Source organism: Schistosoma haematobium, chromosome 7, assembly GCF_000699445.3.
Source record: "Schistosoma haematobium chromosome 7, whole genome shotgun sequence".
Lineage (NCBI taxonomy): Eukaryota > Metazoa > Platyhelminthes > Trematoda > Strigeidida > Schistosomatidae > Schistosoma > Schistosoma haematobium.
This window is the reverse complement of record NC_067202.1, coordinates 8,437,364-8,458,689: the sequence shown is the minus strand read 5'-3', so window position 1 is coordinate 8,458,689 and position 21,326 is coordinate 8,437,364. Positions and strand designations below refer to the sequence as shown.

General features: G+C 32.6%; 1 protein-coding gene across 1 annotated transcript in view; it reads left to right on the top strand.

The window, feature by feature from the left end:
- WNT1 (Protein Wnt-1) overlaps window positions 1-20,913 on the top strand; it is a gene marked incomplete at both ends in the record, with an annotated part of 38,486 nt that extends 17,573 nt beyond the window's left edge. The window contains 5 exons of the mRNA XM_051219583.1: window positions 9,174-9,504; window positions 10,654-10,945; window positions 14,300-14,562; window positions 16,279-16,432; window positions 20,333-20,913. Of these exons, the coding sequence (XP_051064355.1) occupies window positions 9,174-9,504; window positions 10,654-10,945; window positions 14,300-14,562; window positions 16,279-16,432; window positions 20,333-20,913 (1,621 nt within the window). The remainder of the gene's footprint in view (window positions 1-9,173; window positions 9,505-10,653; window positions 10,946-14,299; window positions 14,563-16,278; window positions 16,433-20,332) is intronic.
- Window positions 20,914-21,326: the final 413 nt, after the last annotated feature.

The window sequence follows — 21,326 nt, the reverse complement described above, 5'->3', positions numbered from 1 at the left end:
ATAGTATCCATTTCTTTCTATTTGATTCTGATTAATATATAGTGGTAATTACACTTTTTTCGACACTTCATTGATAGCCATTCACAAACCAGTCTCAAGAAGTTGGTTTTATTCAGTGGAAAATAGTCGAATCAATGTGGTCTGTTAACAAAAACATTGTTCTCTATTCTCAATCATTAAAAGTAACAGTTAATAAGTTTGAATCTCGTGAGTCGGGATCGTGAATGAGCACTGCTGAGGAGTCTTACAGGAGGATGAAACGGCTGTCCAGTGCTTCCAGGTTTTCCATGGTGGTCTAGCTTCAATTGACTCATGACCACAACTATTGAAACTAATCAGTTATATAATTGTTAACTGCTTTCTTTCAATAAAAAATTCAATTAACTGTCATAGTTGGTTAGTTTGTCATTTCAACAACAATCAAAAACTTTTGAAAGACTAAGTGAGCAATTGTTTTCAAGAAATAATTCTACAAGATTTACAGTTACAAGTCCCTCCTTTCTCTTCTTTAAAAACAGTATAAACTCTTTCCTCAATAGCATAGTCTTAGTTTCAGATTCACTATTCTCATCTAATATGCTAATCTCATTAGTAATTATTCTTATTACTACAATTATTAATACTATAATTATTATCATTATCATTGTATAATTCATTATCTTAAGGAATATGCTTCTTTCACAACTCTTATTGTATGGAATTAAAGAATGACTGATTTTCACAATTGATTGATCACTGAGTAGTGATCAATGTCATGCGTGTCAAGTCCTTATTTAGTGCAGATCGAATGCTATCGACCATGTTGCAATGTGGCCACCAGTCTAGGTGACTCGACACTGCGTGCACCATATTATTGAGATTAAATGGTGGTTGGAGGTAGTCGACAGGAAACCCTGGACCGGGTTTCGTACTACTTGGCACTCGTCAGCAAGGTGTACCTGTAATCTTGAGGGAACTGGTGCTCCCTGACGGACCCGATCCCGCGTCACCCAACTTCACAGTCAGAGACGTTACCATTGAGCTATCCGGGCCGCGACTAACCTTCTGTAGGACTGAGATGTATTTACAATTGATTGGGTAGTGACCATCTAATGACGGATTTTATTTTTCGTTAAGATTTAATTGACTTGAAATTCATTACTTTTATTTCGTAATATACTGTCACACTGTTATGGAAAATCAATTGAAGTTGGAATTTTACGAATGGACATGAATTCCCTGGTTTTAATGATTATGCTTTCCCTCCTTGAAACCTAAAAATTCTACGTTCAACCTCTGATTGTTTTACAGGTGTACACTTCTTATGAGTCCTATATTAGAATGTCCAATACTCTTTCCTTCTCAACCATAACCAGAATAATGTCAATTACTGACAAACACAATCTCTAAATAAAATTACCCTGTATAAAACACTTTCAATCATATTTTACTTTTCTGTTTTCTCAAACTATTCCATCAGTGTATTATGAAACAGGAAGCCAACTCAAAAGAAAGAAGACTAAATTGTCCGCTAGTAAAATAATTTGAAGCAAAAAGAATATTCCAATTAATTCCTAATGAATTAAGCTGGAACAACTGAACTATCAATAAATGTCGGATTGTATTTCAGTTATATGACATCTGTATACATATAAACAAACATTTATGAGCCTGATTGTGACAAAAAACGTTTATTAGATAAACAAATAGTAATTCGCATTGTGGGTGTTCGATTCTATGACTTTTAAGAGAAATACATAAATTGTTTCTATGTGAAAATATATCGCTTGTTTTCTTAATAAATTAAACTTATTTGCTTACGTTCATGCACACACACACACACACGCACGTTATAAATTAAAATATGAGACTTAACGGAATGTATTTCAATGAAACTTATCATACAGAAACGTTATAACAAGTTGTTAACCATTTCGGTTTATTTTAAGTGAAATATATAAACGAAATGGCCGTCCATTGCTTCCAGGTTTTCCATGGTGTCCTAGCTTCAATTGATACATGATCTCAACTATTAAAATCACTATAATACCCACAAAAACCCCTTGTGAAATATTTAAATGATTGTAATTTTCATAAGTTTGATCTCCATATTTTAACTAATTCGGTATTCAAACATAAGTAATTGATTGATCGAGTACGTAAATTACTTACATACTTACGCTTGTTACTCCTAATGGAGCATAGGCCGCCGACCAGTATTCTCCAACCCACTCTGTCTTGGACCCTCCTTTCCAGTTCTATCCAACTTTTATTCATTTTTCTCATGTCTGTCTCCATTTCTCGCCGTAATGTGTCCTTTGGTTTTCATCTTCTCCTTTGGCCTTGAGGATTTCATGTGAGGACTTACCTTGTGACTCAGGAGTATGTAAATTATATAATAAAAATTAAAGGTTACATTTCGACACATTATTTAAACAAAATGAAATCATACTACTACTGCTACTACTACTACTACTACTAATAATAATAATAATAATAATAGTAATAATAATAAGGTTTTCTCATTAGGAAAACATGTTTGATTATAGTAAAGAATTTTCATCAGAGAAAGTAAACAATACTGCTGTATGTAGATGTCATTGCTAAGGATTGACTTGATAATTTCAAATAATCAGAGAAGGGTTTTTGTGGAGATTGTAGTAACTTAATAATTGAATTTATAATTCAATTAAAGCCAGACCACCATGGAAAATCTGAAAGCACTGGAAGTACTAGTGATTGTATCCAAGAGTTATTTCGTGTAGTTCTAGTGAGAAGCACTGACCAATGGAGTTCAATCGGATCTGTTGTGAGATATCAACTCACTGAAGACAATGGTGTGCGGTGGCGTAACTTCGTGGATCGGTTGAAGTTAGACATTAACAGTGTTGGGTGCCGGCTCAGTGGTCTAAAGTTTAAGCATTCGCACACGAGACTAATAGCTCCTGGGTTCCAATCTCACGAGGTGAGATTGTTGATGCGCACTACCGAGGAGTCTCACAATAGGATGAACTGGCTGTCTAGTGCTTCCAGATATTCCATGATGGTCTAGCTTCAATTGACTCATGAATTCAATTATTAAATTAATTTCAAATAAAATGACTATTGGGTAGACTGTTATAGAAGAAACATAATATATTTGTAAAAACCCAACGAGTGGATAAACTTAGCTTTTAACGAACATCCTTCGTAATACTTTAGTTCGCATAAAGGAAAGAACCTCCTTATGTCAATACAGAATTGTGTCTACAAATTAGGATGTGTCCATTGTGATGCATTCTATATTGAACAATCATCTTGCGAAATACTGACTCGAACCAAAATACACTTTAAGTACACAAAAAACCACCGAATATTCCCATAGAACTGAAAACACTCAAAATTAATTCGGTGATAACAGTCCATGTCATTTTCAATAACAAACAAGTAGATATTAAAAACATTAAAATAATACAAAGAGAATTTTCCAACTACAAAGAAAGGTAAGTAGCTGCAGCTTTCCATTTATTGCTTGAGTTTACTTGTATCTTATAGTATTAGCATCATGATGATAGGTTATAAGATAGGCACAGAAGTGTCTGTGTAGTTGTTACGATTCATACAAATAATCACTGTATCAGAACAAAACAATTAATGGTACATTAATGTACTCTCTATGATACATTTTAGATAATCTACTAACTAAGATGGTAGAGAAGATTTGTAGGTCAAGTGGATGATTTTAATAGAATTTTGTTCTCTGAGCTGGATCGCATGGTTGTGGAGTTTTCATCGTTATTATAAATGGCATCATCAGCACAAACCTTAGACAGAAGTGAAGTGTTTGTGTTTCCCTATATATTGCTCACAGCTTGTCCTGTAGACGTCGATGTTGGCTGGTTATTGTTGACCTTTAACCTATCATTGTTTACTTCTTTATTTTGATTGTATCTCCCAATGATTTGATTTCTGGTTCTATATTTGTACACGACCAAACTATCCAGCTCAGCGAACGAAACTTCATCAAATCTATCAACTGATGATAATCTGTAAGTGAAGTTGCGATCAGTCATTTTAAATGTATAGGCTCAATAGGAGACCAATCTCTGTCTGGATAGCTAAGAGGTAACCTCTCACACAGTGAAGCTTGTTGATGTGATTTAGGATCCTACCTTAAGTACCAGTACCCTTATGATTTTAAGTACGCCTTGTTGAAGAATGTCAACTACCAGAAAACCCAGGTTGAGAGTTTTTCAGAAATAATCTCTAATCACTTTACACCCCAATTCATTATATTGATAACTAATTGTCATTACTATCCATATTTACAAACCAGATTCATAGAACGATAGTTTATTAGAATAGGAAAATTTGTTTACCTCTCAGTTAACAATTGGGACTATAGTTTAATGGTCATGATCATTATTTACTGCTATTCATGATAACACTTTTCAAAGTAATAAATAACCCTAATATGTAAACAGTTGTTGATTTTATGTTGTTTTCTAGCCAAATAAAATTTCAGTTAGCTAAAAAAAATTTGTTTTTGTTTTTTGTTTTCAAGGGAAAACTTGAACATTATCAGGATAACTTAAACATTTTCATAGTATGGGACATATTCCAGTGTGTTTCTATACAGTGCTTTCCTATTTTCATGATTCCGCCTACAATTACCACTCTTTACTTATTTTACTTCAGTTTAACTTATGAATTGTATTTTATAACTTATTCATAATGTTTCATTAGCTGGATTCATTTAATCGACTTTAAGTGGATATACTTGTATCTGAGTTGTTGTTCATTCTGGGGCTTGAACTCAGTACCGTTCGCTTCAAACGCTGTCACACTTTCTACTAGCTACTAAGTTTATGAACAGATCTAAGCAAACAATCCAAAAATGAATTAAGACTTCACGCCATTATACAAACAAGTGGCTATCAGAACTCAGTAACTAAATAGATAACGCGATTGCGTTAATCGATACGAGTCTCGGAGTGAACATCAACTCAGGAATGCAGGTACATCCAGATGACCAGTCGTAAACAGGATGAAATGCGTGTTCTGGACCCCAATGCTAACCACTATCCATAGTGCTTATTTCATAGTGCTTGTAAATTAAGACGTTATCAAGGTAATTCGCTTAAGATGCACAGATGCCAATAAGAGACCGATCAATTACAGTCCTAAACTTCAATGGGAAGATTGAAACAAACAATACAAAAATGAACTATTTTGTGATTATTTTTTAATCTCTTCTACTCTACATACTAAATTCACGTTAAGATTGTAATTAACATATTTTTCTTTTTCCTACATGCATGTGTGACATGAAGAGAGTGGAACTTTCTTGATCATTTTATAATCGTTTTTATTGTTGATCAGTAAGTGATTATCTAACAAGTTATTAGCCCAATGATTTACTGTTACAAAGTTTAATAGGTTAGAAGTAAAGGACTGATTTCATGAGCAAACTTTCCATTACTAGTCATATTCTATCTATTCTATAAAAACTTGTGACATAATAGCTATATCGAGGCGATTCGCATAGGATACATATATGCCAATTAAGATTGACCAAAATTTAGTCAAAAATATCAACTATGGAATAATTCTGAAACTATTATGAATTGAATGAAGGTGAGAAGTGTTTGTTGAGTTTTCGATAGGTCTTGGAGTTATATTGCAGGAAAATCATACTTTATAATTGAACATGGCATTTCATTCATTACATTATTAACTCTGGATCAAAGGTCACCCATTCATCAAAGAGCGAGCGTATCATCAATAACCAGTAAATTAGTTTATTGATGACAATCCTGAATCTATTCCTCAGTCCTATTCATTCAATGAATCATTATTCTCAAATATGAACAAGCTATATAATTCATATAAATGTTCCCTTGTTAAAATACATCAGTATATGATTAGAAATATGGTTTTATTTTATTTGAACTAAATATATTTTCACTTGTTCACCATCAGAAACTAATTACATACACATAATTCCCTTTATTATCTTAAAGAGAGCAAGAATGAAGATTAGTGCAGAGAATTATCGATCAGCATCATCATCTTCTTCAAGAGATCTCCGAGTACTTCCGTGATTCTTTTCTCAGCTGAATTAGTTAAGTCCTTATTACTTTTATCTAAATTGAATCTCATATGGTCACTTAAAATGAACTTCATCTTAGAGACATAATCTGTTGTGTTCATTAGAACAACACTTGAACCTTTATCTGACCATTATATCATCACTTTGTTTAATATTTCGTAATGCTGTTTGATGGTCTTTGGATCTTCGTTCTTGCTCTCTTTAAGAAACTAATTAACTATTCTTCTTTTCACATTTTTAAACTAATTAACATAACCAATATCATCAGTCAGCCAAGAACATATATAACGGAAACACTTCAACGAAAGATTTTTAAGAAAATATATTTGGTTAGTTCAATTGTTAATTTAGTTATCGATGTATCACATATTGCTTGAGGCTATATCAGTTCTTAATTACTTCGGAATAAGCTATGTATGTGAATTATTCAAAGTATTCAAAATCATTGTAACAGAAGTATAATGAAAAACTGTTTACAGTATGGGGTTGTGGAGATCATAAAGTTTATGACTGAGATCATGAATCGAATGTTGTTAGATCATTATTGAAAACCTTGAGGCATTGAACGGCCGTTTCATCTTAATATGAAACTCCTCAGCAATGAGCATCCACGATCCCGCCCACGAGATTTGAACCACAATAGAACGATACGACCGTCCAGTGCTTACAGGTTTTCAATGGTGATCTAACATCAATCAATTCATGATCTCGATCAAAAACAATGCTGTTTACTGGTCCAAACATTAAATTCAAGTTTACTAATGAAATGAAGTAAGCAGCATCAGATATATCACTTTTCTCAAATACATAATCATTTATTATCCTAAACGATCGATTACTTTAGCCAATTGTACACACACACAAACATGAACATACGCATACCCTAATTATTAAAATATTTACTTACGCCTGTTACTCCCAATGGAGCATAGACCACCGACCAGTATTCTCCAACCCACTCTGTCCTGGGCCTTCTTTTCTAGTTCCATCCAATTCTTGTTCATTTTTCTCATGTCTATTTCCATTTCTCGGAGTAATGTGTTCTTCTTTGGTCTTCCTCTTTTCCTTTGGCCTTGAGGATTCCATGTGAGGGCTTGTCTTGTGACGCAGTTGAGTGCTTTCCTCAATGTGTATCCTATCCACTTCCAGCGGTTCATTCTGATTTCTTCCTCCTCTGAGATCTGGTTTGTTCTTTCCCACAGTTGGTTGTTGCTAATAGTGTCCGGCCAACGTATCCTAAGTATTTTGCGTAGACAATTGTTAATAAACACTTGTATCTTCTGGACGATGGCTTTCGTCGTTCTCCAGGTTTCTGCCCCATAGAGTAGAATTGTCTTGATATTTGTATTGAAAATCCTGACATTGGTGTTAGTTGATAGGAGTTTTGAGTTCCAGATGTTCCTCAGTTGTAAATATGCTGCTCTTGCTTTTCTGATCAGCGCTTTCACATCTGCATCAGATCCACCCTGTTCATCAATGATGCTGCCCATAATTATTAAGTACATAAGATTAATTCTCAAATAATCAATAAACTTTTATGCATAATTCTGATGAAAATAATTAAAAATCAACACTGTTATTTACTTGTTAGAAAAGAAGAAGAAAAAAAGAGAAAGAAAAATGGGAAAGAAAAAAAAAGCGAAAGAACAATTCAATAGTGACATCAACAACGCTACAATAAAGAATATGATTGAACTATAACAGACAAATAAACAAGCATTGACACTAGATTATACCAACAGTAAGAAAATTCACCATTTTACCATGAAAAAAAACCAAAAAAAAAAGAAAAGAAAAGGAAATTCGAATCAAAATAAACATGAAATAAGTCGATGAAATTAGCATAAGGATTCTGGAATATCTCTGCCTTATTTATATGCAATGCACCTTATAATAGTAATAATAATAATAATAGTAGTATTGGTAATATTTAAAAAAAGATTACAATATTTTCCAGTGAATAAAAAAATGTTTTATGCCCCTTTCCTCTTGTTGAGATATTTGACAGTAGATGATGAACTAATAAATCAATTTGACAAGTTTGACAGGCTCTGACTGGACAACTAACTTGACTGTTTCATATTTTGTTTACTTGTCTCTATGTTATTTCATAGGGGGGCAGACAATGTGTATATTATTGTATGCTGAGAGAATAATATTTTTATGTATATTTATGCTTGAATAATCATATAGTGTATAGAGAAATATTATAAACAGATGAACAGATGAATATTATATACATCTCTATATTATCTAACTATACTCTTTATTTATTCTGAAATTTACTTCATTAGGGAATTAATTTCTTAGCTTTGTTTCCTGTAAATATGTATGTTTTTTTTTTACATTTAATGTAATTTATTAGATAGAAACAACTAGATATGCATCATCCAATATGATGTATGTATTACATTTAAGTAAAGAGAGAGAGATGACAGTATATTAGATAAATAACATAATATCATTGGGAAATATTCACATTTTATCTGAAGTCTGTTGTAAAAACAATTTAATCATGAGAAATGTAGTTGAATGTTATGTATTATAATCTTGTTTTAAATCTTCTCTGAATAGATTGAATTGATTGTAGAGTTATAAATGTGATCGAATAATGACACGGTTGTAGAATGTCCGTCCTCTAGGCTATGGCTAAGTTCAGTTTATATATATATATACTTAACATGGTCACACATTTTCCGTGAACCATCTACACCAATAAACTATTCAACTATGAGAATTCATTACCTGCGTGTTTGATGCAATCTAGTGACTGTGGATACAAAACATTATGCTTATTTAGTATAGATCATAATTTACGTAGACAGATTACATTTTAATTAGTAATTGATTATTTTCAAAGAAATGTTAAGGCTCTTTTTAACACACCTCAAAACGGTTTATTTTTATAGTCCTCTCTAAAAGGTACCATAGATGTGAAAAACTTTGTCGATAGAGCCATAGATTATTATCGTTTGAAATAAGTAAATAATATTTTTAATAGAATGATAAATAATCAATAACCAACGTATTTATTTATACGAAAATGTTTAACTACTTGTGAGTAGTACAAATATTATAAAAACATTTTATTATCTATTTGTAGGTTAGATACGATAGCTAAACTTCTACATTCACATCCATTAACTCTGTCTGGTAATTCACGGAGTTTATATAATCCAATCATTGAAATTTATGCTGAAGACAATCAATCGCCATCTATTGCAATGAATGAAGAAACTATGATACCATGGAATAATGTACCAGGATTAAATTATCAGAATGAAAGACAAATTGTTCCGTATGTGAACCATGAAATTCATGCTGGCTCTAATAACAATAATAATAATAATAATAATAATAATAATAATAATAATAATAATAATAATAATCAAAACCATCCGTCAGTTTATGGATGGAGACGACAGATTTTCGATGTAAGTTTGTTCTATTTTCAATTGTCTTTTATGACGTGATATTTAAAATAAAACGGCGAACATTTAGTATAATATTTATGCTTATACACTACGACCATAGTAAACTTTCGAGGTTAAACTTTTTTCTTTTAATTAACTACTATAAATACCATGAAAAATTTAGTTTAAGTGTGAAATGATGTATTTCGAAAGTAAGCTTATTTAAATGTTTCATTTCAAATGATTGGTTGGGATTAGTTTTGAACTTGTCAAATTAAACACTGTCAGTTTGAAATACGTAGGAAATAAGTTTTCACCAGAATTTAGATGAGATTTATTTATAAAATATAAATACGGGCCTAAAAAATTTAAAAAAACTCCAAGTGAATTTGACTTATTTTGCCTAATTGTTATGAATAACTCCTTGACACTAGGACATCCAACAGTGATGGATTAATGATCGCGTTGTACAACTTCGTCCTAGAGTCTTGATCAAAACTAATGGATGGTAGTGACTGAGTGGGGAGTCTGAATGTTTACATTAAACTATGCCTTACATGGAATCTTTGTATATTAGGGTCATGTACACTAACAATGTATTAAATATTGTTGTGAGATGTTAACTCACTGAAGACAATGGTGGACTTGTCGCTCAATTTTGTTGATTGGTTGAAGTTAGACATTAACAGCGTTGGATGCCGGCCAGCTCAATGGTCTAGAGGTTAAGCGTTCGCGCACGAAACCGATAGTTCCTGGGTTCGAATCTCGCGGGGCGGGGTTGTGGACTCACACTACTGAAGAGTTCCACAATAGGACGAAATAGCCGTCCAGTGCTTTCAGGTATTCCAGGATAGTTTAGCTTCAATTGACTCATGATCTCAACTACTAAATTATTAAATATTTGTTAACCTCCAATCAATTTACTGATAAATGGTGAACAGATAAATTGAAAACTACAGCGAATATTCACACCAGTTCTAGATTTTTGTTGATTTGATTTAAAACGTTTTCATATTAATCAAGTTCTTGAATCTAACAAACTAAAGAATATAAATGGACCACTTTAATTATTATGTAGTATATGAGCTTGATGTAATTGTGAACAAACCAATGTTGATAATATCTTCCTAACAATTTTATAAATCTGCCTTTTTCTAATTTTATCTATAGCCTATCTCACATAATACAGCATGGATAGAACATCATCTCAGACAACGTATACAACGTTACAAACAATGGTTATCACCAAAACAATGGAAACAATTTTTAACAGATGATTCTACAACTATTGGCAGTCGAATGAATGCACCGGCTAAATTTAATCTTGCTTTATTTGAAGCTGCAGTGGTTGGTGTAAGACGTGCAGTAGCTGAATGTCGTTATCAGTTTCGGCATGAAAGATGGAATTGTAGTCAAGTGCTTGATGATGAAACTGCCTTATTTGGAAACATTTTACTGAAAGGTAAGAATAGAATTTTTCGAATTTGAATTTGATATATCCAAGATGTTATATAATTAAGTTACTATTTATGAAACATTTCTATGAATTATAACCTGTATAAACTCATTACTGTTACTCTGATTCAGTTCTGTAATTGTTTCACCAGAGAAAAGAATATTCTCCATCTGTTGTCTCATTAATAAATAACTAAGTAGGCAGTGAGTGATGTTCGATTTTCCTTGATTCTTAATTATTTCACAGGTTGAAATCATGAGTCAATTGAAGCTAGACCACCATGGAAAACCTGGAAGCACTGGACGGCCATTTCGTCCTAGTATGGGACTCCTCAGTAGTGCGCATCCACGATCCCGCACCCCACGGGACCCTAACCCAGGACCTACTGGTTTAGCGCGCGAGCGCTTAACCATTAGACCGCTGAGCCTGCATCCAACGGCCGTCCAGTGCTTCCAGGTTTTCCATGGTGGTCCAGCTTCAATTGACTCATGATTTCAACCTGTGAAATTTCTAAAAATCTCCACAAAACCCATTCTGATCTTAATTATTTCTCAATTTACACCAATAATTGATGAAAACTAAATTCACAATTCATGATATTTTCATTACTGTTATTATCTTAAATGACAAAGAATTTCAATATTTTAAACGTATCTGTTAATTTTTTACCTAGATAAATTGTTATCAGTATAGGGATTTGTGAAGATTGTAGTATTATTATAGTTGAAATCACAAGTTGATCTAAGTTAGACCACCATCAAAAACCTGGAAGTATTGGACGACTGTTTCATCCCAGTATAGGATTCTTCCACAGTGCATATCCACGATCTTGAACGCGAGACTCGAACCTAGGACCTTCGGTTACGCGAGAATGCTTAATCTCTAAACCACTGATTTATTGAACTTACATAGTATGGTAATACAGTATCTTTTTAATACCTTTCTAACAATACATTTGATTTATATGCAATTTGTTCAGTAACATCTTATATATTAAGATTGTTTCCTAGTTTATGGACATAACTATCCCTGTAGCAATAACGTCAATTAGAAACAGATGATTATTCAAACATATGAATCCTATAAAAATGGATTGGAGTTGATATTGTTTTCGTTATAGATCATGATGGTGATAAATAAATACATGGAGAAACGATTTATGATTAAATATTTATTAAAACTTTGGGAAAACTCAGAAAACAAACTCGTGGAAGATATGTATAGGGATAACTTTCTAAAGGAAATAGCTCTTTGGAATATGTTGATGAAGAGTCTGAAAACTGTTAGAATACGACAAAACTTAGAATACTATTGATAAGGTGGTTGAAGATCTTAACCTCGGGAAACAAAGAGAAATTGAACAGTTTAACTGTTATCGACCGCAATTATTCTGAAATAAATAAGACTGATAATATCGATATGTTTGTAAGTTAAAGTTATTATTAATTGGACAGACAACTTAGACAGCTTAATACGTAACAGATTATCAGTGAGTAATGGTTCATTGTTTTATAATTTCTAAAATACCGGGTCTGTTGTGAGATAGTAACTCACTGAAGACAATGGTGGATATGTCGCTGGATTTCGTGGATTGGTTGAAGTTAGACATTAACACCACTAGATACCGGCTCAATGGTCTGTGGGTTAACCGTTGGCATGTGAGATCGAAGCTCCTGGGTTCGAATCCCACGAGTGGGATCGTGAGTGCGCACTGCTGAGGAGTCCCATACTAGGATGAAACGGCCATCCAATGCCTCCAGGTTTTCCATGGTGGTCTAGCTTCAATTGACTCATGATTTCAATCAACAACAAAAAATAAAACATCTTTGTTTTATCAGATTGTGAGGGATTATTCCATCTCGGAAAAAAAGAACATTTTATTCGAATATATTTAAAACCAATCAGTAGGATCTTTAGAAAGCCTCTTAATCGATAAAATTATCATATCAGTAAAAAGTAAGATTTCGCATTTAATCAAGTGAAAATCATATGGGACTGGAAATATATTAGAATTCGAGTTTAAAACAATCAAGCACTTCATTTAACAGTATTCGGCTAAATGGTAATGTCTGTGATTGTAGCATTGGGTGATAAGAATTTGTTAAAAATCGCTAAGACTATTAGCTAATGAATGTCAACAAACACCAACAATTTACACTTTACAAATGCTTCTCTACCAAAATCTTGGTTTCCTTGACACTTTAGGTTTGTAGTCTGAAGGATTCTGATCTACGTTATATAGCACATCAGCAAATGGATAGTGTCACTATTAAGTTAGTTAAACTATAACCAGTTATCAGTAAGACTGAATTTTATACACTTAAATTCATCATTAGACATCAATCAGTCGTGTTTTATGGTTTTTACCGGTGTTTAAAATCTATTGATCAAATCACGCAGTGTTATAGCATATTTATATATTAAAATGGACGGAATTAGGTTTGAGTGATGCTGATTAGAATTTCAGTCTCTTGGCTTGATTACGATCGAGTAATGATTGCTTAGAAATCCTATCCATGCATCAATTTTTAATATGAAGTGATGTCAGAGGATAAAATAGTCTATCAGTAAAATATGAATGATTTTATATAATGAAATCATACACTTATATACAGAATATTTTACAATATTCGTTGTTATCCTATTGTGATGATACTTTATTTAGGATGGCATGAATACTGTGATTATCAGAATGGGGTTGAGGAGATTGTTGAGATCTAATTGATATCATTAATCGATCAATTTTAGACCACCATTGAAAACCTGGAGGCATTGGATGGCCGTTTCATCCTAGTATGGGACTCCTCAGCAGTGCGCACTCACGATCCCACTCGTGGGATTCGAACCCAGGAGCTTCGATCTCACATGCCAACGGTTAACCCACAGACCATTGAGCCGGTATCTAGTGGTGTTAATGTCTAACTTCAACCAATCTACGAAATCCAGCGACATATCCACCATTGTCTTCAGTGAGTTACTATCTCACAACAGACCCGGTTGAATTCCACTGGTCACGGCTGCTCAATAGAACTCCAAGAAATAACTCTTGAATCCAGTTACCATTTAGCACATGGTGACTGTTAACAGAAAAGGCCACCCGGTACTTCTTGGTTTTCCATGGTGGTTTAGCTTTAATTAACTTGTGAATTCAACTATTAAATTACTACAAACTCCACTAAACCCCCTTCTGATAATTTATTTCAGCTAGTTTTGTGACTCCATGATTCTCTTTTTTAAGTGTTTAGTAAAATTTACAGAAATCTATTTCTTAAATGACTGAAAGAAATCATAGTAATTAACTAAAGTCTGGAGTGCATTAATACACATATACAATACAACACTATCATATTTTATCTTAAGGTATACCACAAACTGCATTTATTTATTCAATTATCAATGCTGGAATAGTTCAATCTGTAGCTGAAGCATGTTTAAATCAAATCGATAATTGTCCATGTAATAATCGAGGTAGACAAGAACCATTTTCAGATTGGCAATGGCAAGGATGTGATCATAATATTCATTATGGTAGAAGATTTTCACGACGTTTACTCGATACAATGGAACGTGGTTCACATATAAGATTTGAAATGAATTTACATAATAATGGTGTCGGTCGACAAGTAAGTTTCAAAATTAAGTTATAAATTACTGAATTGTCATGTTTGCCACATATTTTTTCACAATATATATGCAGAATAATAGTATTTATGAGACTAATTTATTGTTGTATTGACATTTAGTATATCAGTGGCTAAAGAAGCCACTGAAAGGAAGCAACACTACGCAATAATTTAAGGATTTAACTACACACTCTATAAGGTGATTCTGATCGTTGGGTCAGACAACTAAACTAAGTAAACAAATCTTAGTAAAGATACTTCATTTGATACTTTAACCTAGTAGGTACATAAACAACAGGTATTCTAACACTAATTGTGGATCTTGGATGCGCACTGCTAAGGAGTCCCATACTAGGACGAAATGACCGTCCAGTGCTTCCAGGTTTGCCGTGGTGGTCTAGTTTTAATTGACTCATGAATTCAACTATTAAATTAATTCTCATGTTTGAAGTTTCCAATGTTGTAATGAGTCAGTAATGCATGTATATAACCTCATTATGCTGTGGTATTTTTAAAGAGCTATTTCTCTATACTCTCTATGAAAAGCTAACGAAAACAAGAGTATTCAGATAGATCTATTGAACTTTGCATTTGAGGTTGATGAGATTTGGTTTGAATAACAGTGACACGCAAACTATGAAATTTCAAATCTTACCTCTGAAATAACACGGAAATGCGTCAACTTAATGGTACAAAACTATTTTCTTTTATAAATACAAACTCTCCCACCAAAAACTTAACAAATCATAGAATTTTAACCGCATAGAACAATGATGAATGGTGGCTAGCAGTGGAACCCAGGATGCGTGTTTTGTCCTAGTCGGAACTGGGTGTACTTGCATCTCTGAGGTGACGTTCACTTAGAGACTCGTACCCAATGCCGCTCACTTCAAACGCCACCGAGTTATCCACTTAATTTCTGAGTCCTGATGGCCACTAGCTTGTGTAATTGGGTGAAGTTTAAACTCACTTGGTATTGTTTGCTTGTATTTTCACATTAATGTTTAAGACTGAAATTGGTCAGCCTCTTATTGGCATATGTTCCTCAATCTTGCCTTAATTCATAAACTCTATAAGCAAAGATAGATGGTGGTTTTAAGCTAACGGTACTGGGTTCCAGTCCCGGATTGAACATCAACTCTGGGATCCAGGTACATCCAGCTGACAATTCCCAAGTAGGACGAAACGCGCGTCAAACTGGATTCCACTGCTAGTCACCATCTATCATTGCTCATGAAGCTTGTGACCTAAGGCAATACTCATATTATGAACATATGCCAACAAGAGATTGGTCAATTTCAGTCCTAAACATCAATGGGAAAATACAAGCAAACAACTTCACATAGAACAAAGTTTGCTAACATTAACCGAATGTTTTTTCAAACAGATAGATTGTAGCTAGTAGTAAAATCTAGAATGTAGGTTTTATCCTCTTTAGGACAAGTCAGTTAAATATACCTGGATCCCAGGGTTAACCTTTATATTGAGACTAGGTTACGGAATTCATAATTTCAGTACTCACTAAAGTTCAGATAAGAAGTCAGAAATAAAATAAATGATGTTAATAAACTCTATCAGTATCACACAGTTCTTTCAATTCATTTTCTTTTATACTTTTGAGTTATTATTATTGAACATTTATCACCTTCCAGTTGTTTAAATGTATCTAAATACCTACACAGTTTTAACTCAAACTTAGTTTTGTTTTATTTTTAGTTAGTTATTAAAAATATGGAACGTTATTGTCGATGCCATGGAACAAGTGGATCATGTACCTTAAGAACCTGTTATCGAAGAACACCACGAATGAGAACACTTGGAACTTTGTTAAAACATATATATGATCATGATTTAGTACAAGTTAAACTAGGTGAGATATAATAGGCATTTATTGTTTATGTAAATTAGCATTTAATACTTCATAAATAGGAAACTAGGCATTGTTTTTCAAAAGGAAATCTGACTAATAAAAATATCTGAATCAATAATCTAAGCATCATCAGACCAACTCTCTGACCTAAATGCTGACCAATCTTCCATATTACTACAACTACAGACATCATATCTGATTGTTATAAATATCCAAGACAAGTTTATGTTTCCATTTGTTTAATTTTCAAAGTATTTCAACACCACCTGGAGCTCCTATGGGGCTACTGCTGGTCCTAAGCCCGGATAAAGGAGGAGGGTTGGGCATAGAGTTAGCGACCCCAAGTAACTCGTTAAAAAAACGCTAACCAGAAAAAATTATTTCAACACTACAAGATACATATTCATCTATGATAATTGAATGAAGTGGAAGAAAATTAGAGAAAATTTAGCGAATTGTATAATAGTACTTATAATAAATTTTGTCTCATATTAGTTTACAATAAAACACACAAGTATTGCTTTATTTAACGAATTTATGTTTCATTAATTTTTCAAAAATCTCTATCAGAGAGTGAAACATGTCGCTATGGTGATAGTTTGTCGTCGCTAGATAATTGTCAACTTGATGAATGTGGATGATCAAATACTTCAACGTTTTGATTATAATTTACCAGTAATTAAGGAAAATTTGAAAAAAAAGTAGTACGGATGATAGATTAAGAATGGAATATAGGATGGGGGGTTAAATCTATGATAGAATATGAGTGATTGAACCTGTTATCTTTGTACACACAGATGGGGTTTGAATTAATGAATTTCTAAGGCTTTTTCTGTACATAAGTTTTAATTTTTGTATTGTCTTACAGCCAAATTATTTGATTTACATGGATGACTTTGAAAGGGGTTTCTTGTGGAGCTATGTGTCTATAATTTACGAGATGTTTCAGCGTTAAACTGCTAACTAACTTCATGAATTCTTTCGACAGCCGGGCAGGACGATGTTTGGAAAGAACGTTTTATTCGTAGTTGTCCTTAATTCTACATTAGTAACACAACAGGTGCACTAACTGACAATGAATAAAATTTTTAGTGATAGGGATATTTTAAATAATTAAGCTTAGTTAGATTATCGTCAAGTTTCCAACACATCGTTATATGTTTATCCAGAATTCAAACAATCATAATTAATATTTTGATGCGAATAGTTCGGCTAATGAGATATCATACTTTTCATGAAGCGATTATAGAAGTCCACTTAATTTGTAGATGGTATTCGTCACGGACCAATCTCAGTCGAAGTACCATTGAAAACTATAGAATATTAGATATTAGTCTTGTCTTAGTCTGGAACTCTTCAGGAATGCACATCTACGATGTCTTCGGGGAGCAGAGCTCATGACTTTCACGTACAACGGCGAGTACTTAAACACTAGGCCATTTTGTGTTTGTAATGCTCCGGTTTGAAAAATTGAAAAAAGAAATTTTCTATAGTTCATTCACTACATGAGAACATGTTAACAGAGACGGAAGATTTGTCATTATGGGTGTTGGAGACAGTCCTATAATCTTCAGTCCAAACCAATCCGGTCTATCCATAGATAAATACTTTTGGTTATTAAACTGGATATATAACAACTGGAAGTTGTCCACAGTAGTTGTAGCAAAGTAACCTACTGTTTAAACTATTTATTAATGTTATAAACACATAAATATAATACATTTGTAATGTCACAATAAGTAGAATAATTAAATTTTTAAATTTTCTGACGTTTCGTGACTCAGTGTAAGCAACTTCTTCAAAGAACAAATAAACATATTAAGTTAATGGTTGAATTCATGAGTTGATCTGAGCTAGACCACCCTGAAAAGCCTGGAAGCACTAAACGGCCGTTATAGTGGTCTAGCCTAAATTGACTCATGAATTCAGCCATTAAATTAGTACAATTTCCACAAACCCCATTCTGACAAAAGTTAAATTAACTCAAGTTTAAATTGTACAAGAGAACGAGCAAGAATATTTGGTGAGATCAACCAAGAAACAGGTCTGACCAAGTCAATGCTATGTCATTCCGGTCAAGGTGATTTATGTGAGACATGTTTGCATATTTGTGTGTGTATGTATGTATGTATGTTAAAGGATGAAACGTGTAACATTTGTGGTGAGAAGGGATAAAGATGAATTTTTGTGTTTGTTAATGGTGTGAGATGTGAGTAGAATCAAACATAGTAGCTCTAATGGATGGATGGATGATTGAAGTTAGATGGATAGTGAGGTGTTCTTTTCTATTGAGGGTAGTGGGATCAAGCAATAAACGGAAAGCTGCAGTTACTCACCTTTCTTTGTAGTTGAAAAATTCTCTTTGTATTATTTTGATGTTTTTAATATCTACTTGTTTGTTATTGAAAATGACATGGACTGTTATCGCTGAATTAATTTTGAGTGTTTTCAGTTCTATGGGAATATTCGGTGGTTTTTTGTGTACTTAAAGTGCATTTTGGTTCGAGTCAGTATTTCGCAAGATGACTCTTCAATATAGAATGCATCACAATGGACACATCCTAATTTGTAGACACAATTCTGTATTGACATAAGAAGGAACTAAAATGTTTCGAAGGGATTTCGTTGTTTTGTAATGTATTTTAATTCGCTGTTGTTTTAAGACTCCTTGAAGTTCATCTGTCGTACTATGGCGATATGGTAATACTATAGTACCAATCCATGACATTTCATTCGGATTATCATTTAGCAGTAAAATGTCTCATTTTATTACTATTTTAACGACCATCATAGGAAAATTTTTAAATTGCAAGTATTAATCATGTGCTTTCATTCCTTATGTTTATTCTCTTCAGATGTAATAATCTTGTTTGCTCTTTGAAATAAATTTAGGGCTAGTAGGATTTTTGCACTAAACAAATGTGCTGAGTTGAAGTCTATATGACAATTTGAGTGAGTTAATTTTCGGTAGATAGTTAGATTTAGAACTCCATCTAGATTTCTTTTAGCAAATCTGCCTAAAAAATGGTAGTTCGCCGTCCTCATTTTCATTCTCGTATGTAAATTTAATGTGATATGAAAGTGTTTTGATTAGTTCAGAAAAAGAAGTTGGGTGAATCTTTTTTCATGACTACAAGAGTATCATCTACATATCTGAACCAAATTCGTGGTTTAATTTCACTAGCGAAAATATATGATTATATGTGTGACATAATCATGTTGGCTACAATCGGGGACACAGGGAATTTCATTGCTATTCCGATTGTTTGCTTGTATAATGTTCTGTTAAAAGTAAATACGATTAAAGTTAAACACAGTCTTAGGGATTTCATGATAAGACTGATGTTGTTGTAAACATAGCTCACACTTTATGTATGTAGTTCTATGTTCTAGTCTGTGAAACATTTCATTTGAACAAAGTGACTTTACAACAATATAATAGTATAGTATTCTTAAACAATCTGTTCTGAAAGCATTACTGTAGTGGACAAGGACACCAGTGGGGACAATCGAATGTATTTGTCATGAAATTACAGAGCATCTCAATAAAATCTGAGAACCATATCATAAGTCGTTAATTTGCAAAATATCAATCCATCATATCAAACGTGACTGTTCCTGTTGCAAACACCAATCCATTGTCTCAGATTTTATTGTTCACGCGTTTTCATTACCAATTGCGTTCCGTTCCCATTCTTTCTTCATTGACCTTCTACTGAAATACATTCTATACCTGACCATCATTATATACTACTTGTGTGGAATATAAGTAACCCACACAACACTATTACTAAATGCATTAGCAATAAAAGTAGAAGATCAGTAAACTTTCATATATTTTATATTTGTATCCAATCTAACTATCTATTATAACAAATTCTTACAAAATTTTACTTTTAGATTCCAGTAGTCTGCGATCGACCCGTAATACTTATGAAGATAAGCAAGAGACTTCTTCCTCTATATCAAATCATTTTAAACATTCATATTTAGATAAAGCTATCAAATTTATACCTTATCAGAAAAACATAAATAAACAATTAACCCCAATATTATCATCTATATCCAATGACTATTATGATAGAAACGCCAATAATGTAAAGAAAACTCCCAAAAAATCCAATTTGATTATTATAAACCCAACAAAAACAACAACTATTCATTCATCCATGTTAACTAAATCCAATGAACTAATGAATCATTCAATACATCCACATTTATCCCAATTAGTTTATTATGAATTAATAAATGAGAAATTGTTTTGTCATTCTAATTCATTTTATCATATATTAGGTACAAAAGGTCGTTTATGTAATTCATCTTCAATTTATATGAATAATTGTCATCATTTATGTTGTGGTCGGGGTTATATAACACATCATTATTATATTATGGAATCATGTCATTGTAAATTTATATGGTGTTGTCGTGTTGAATGTCAACAATGTTTAGTATTAAAAAAAGTAGAAACTTGTATTTAATATGATTCATTATACTACTTATAATAACTTTCTACATCTACTGTAGATTCAGAATTTAAGTAGTATACAATAACTTAGATTATATCATAAATTTAAAAGAAGTAAATATTCTAATAGAATGAATTTATTAAATTTATTTCTACCTCGAAAATATAATTCATACTATTCAATTATCAATGTTTGTAGGTCATTTTGATAAATTGTTTTTTGTTTTAATTTGTTTGCTCTATTTAATATATACACATATCTTCATTGTTATTATTATGATTACTCTAGTTTATTATTAATGTATTTGACTTGGGTATGCGGTAAATCACTAATCATCATTATTCATAATTGATCACTTTCAATGAGAATCATATGCATATATTTCGTTGTTTTCTTTTGTATTAAGCACCATGATTTATTTGTCA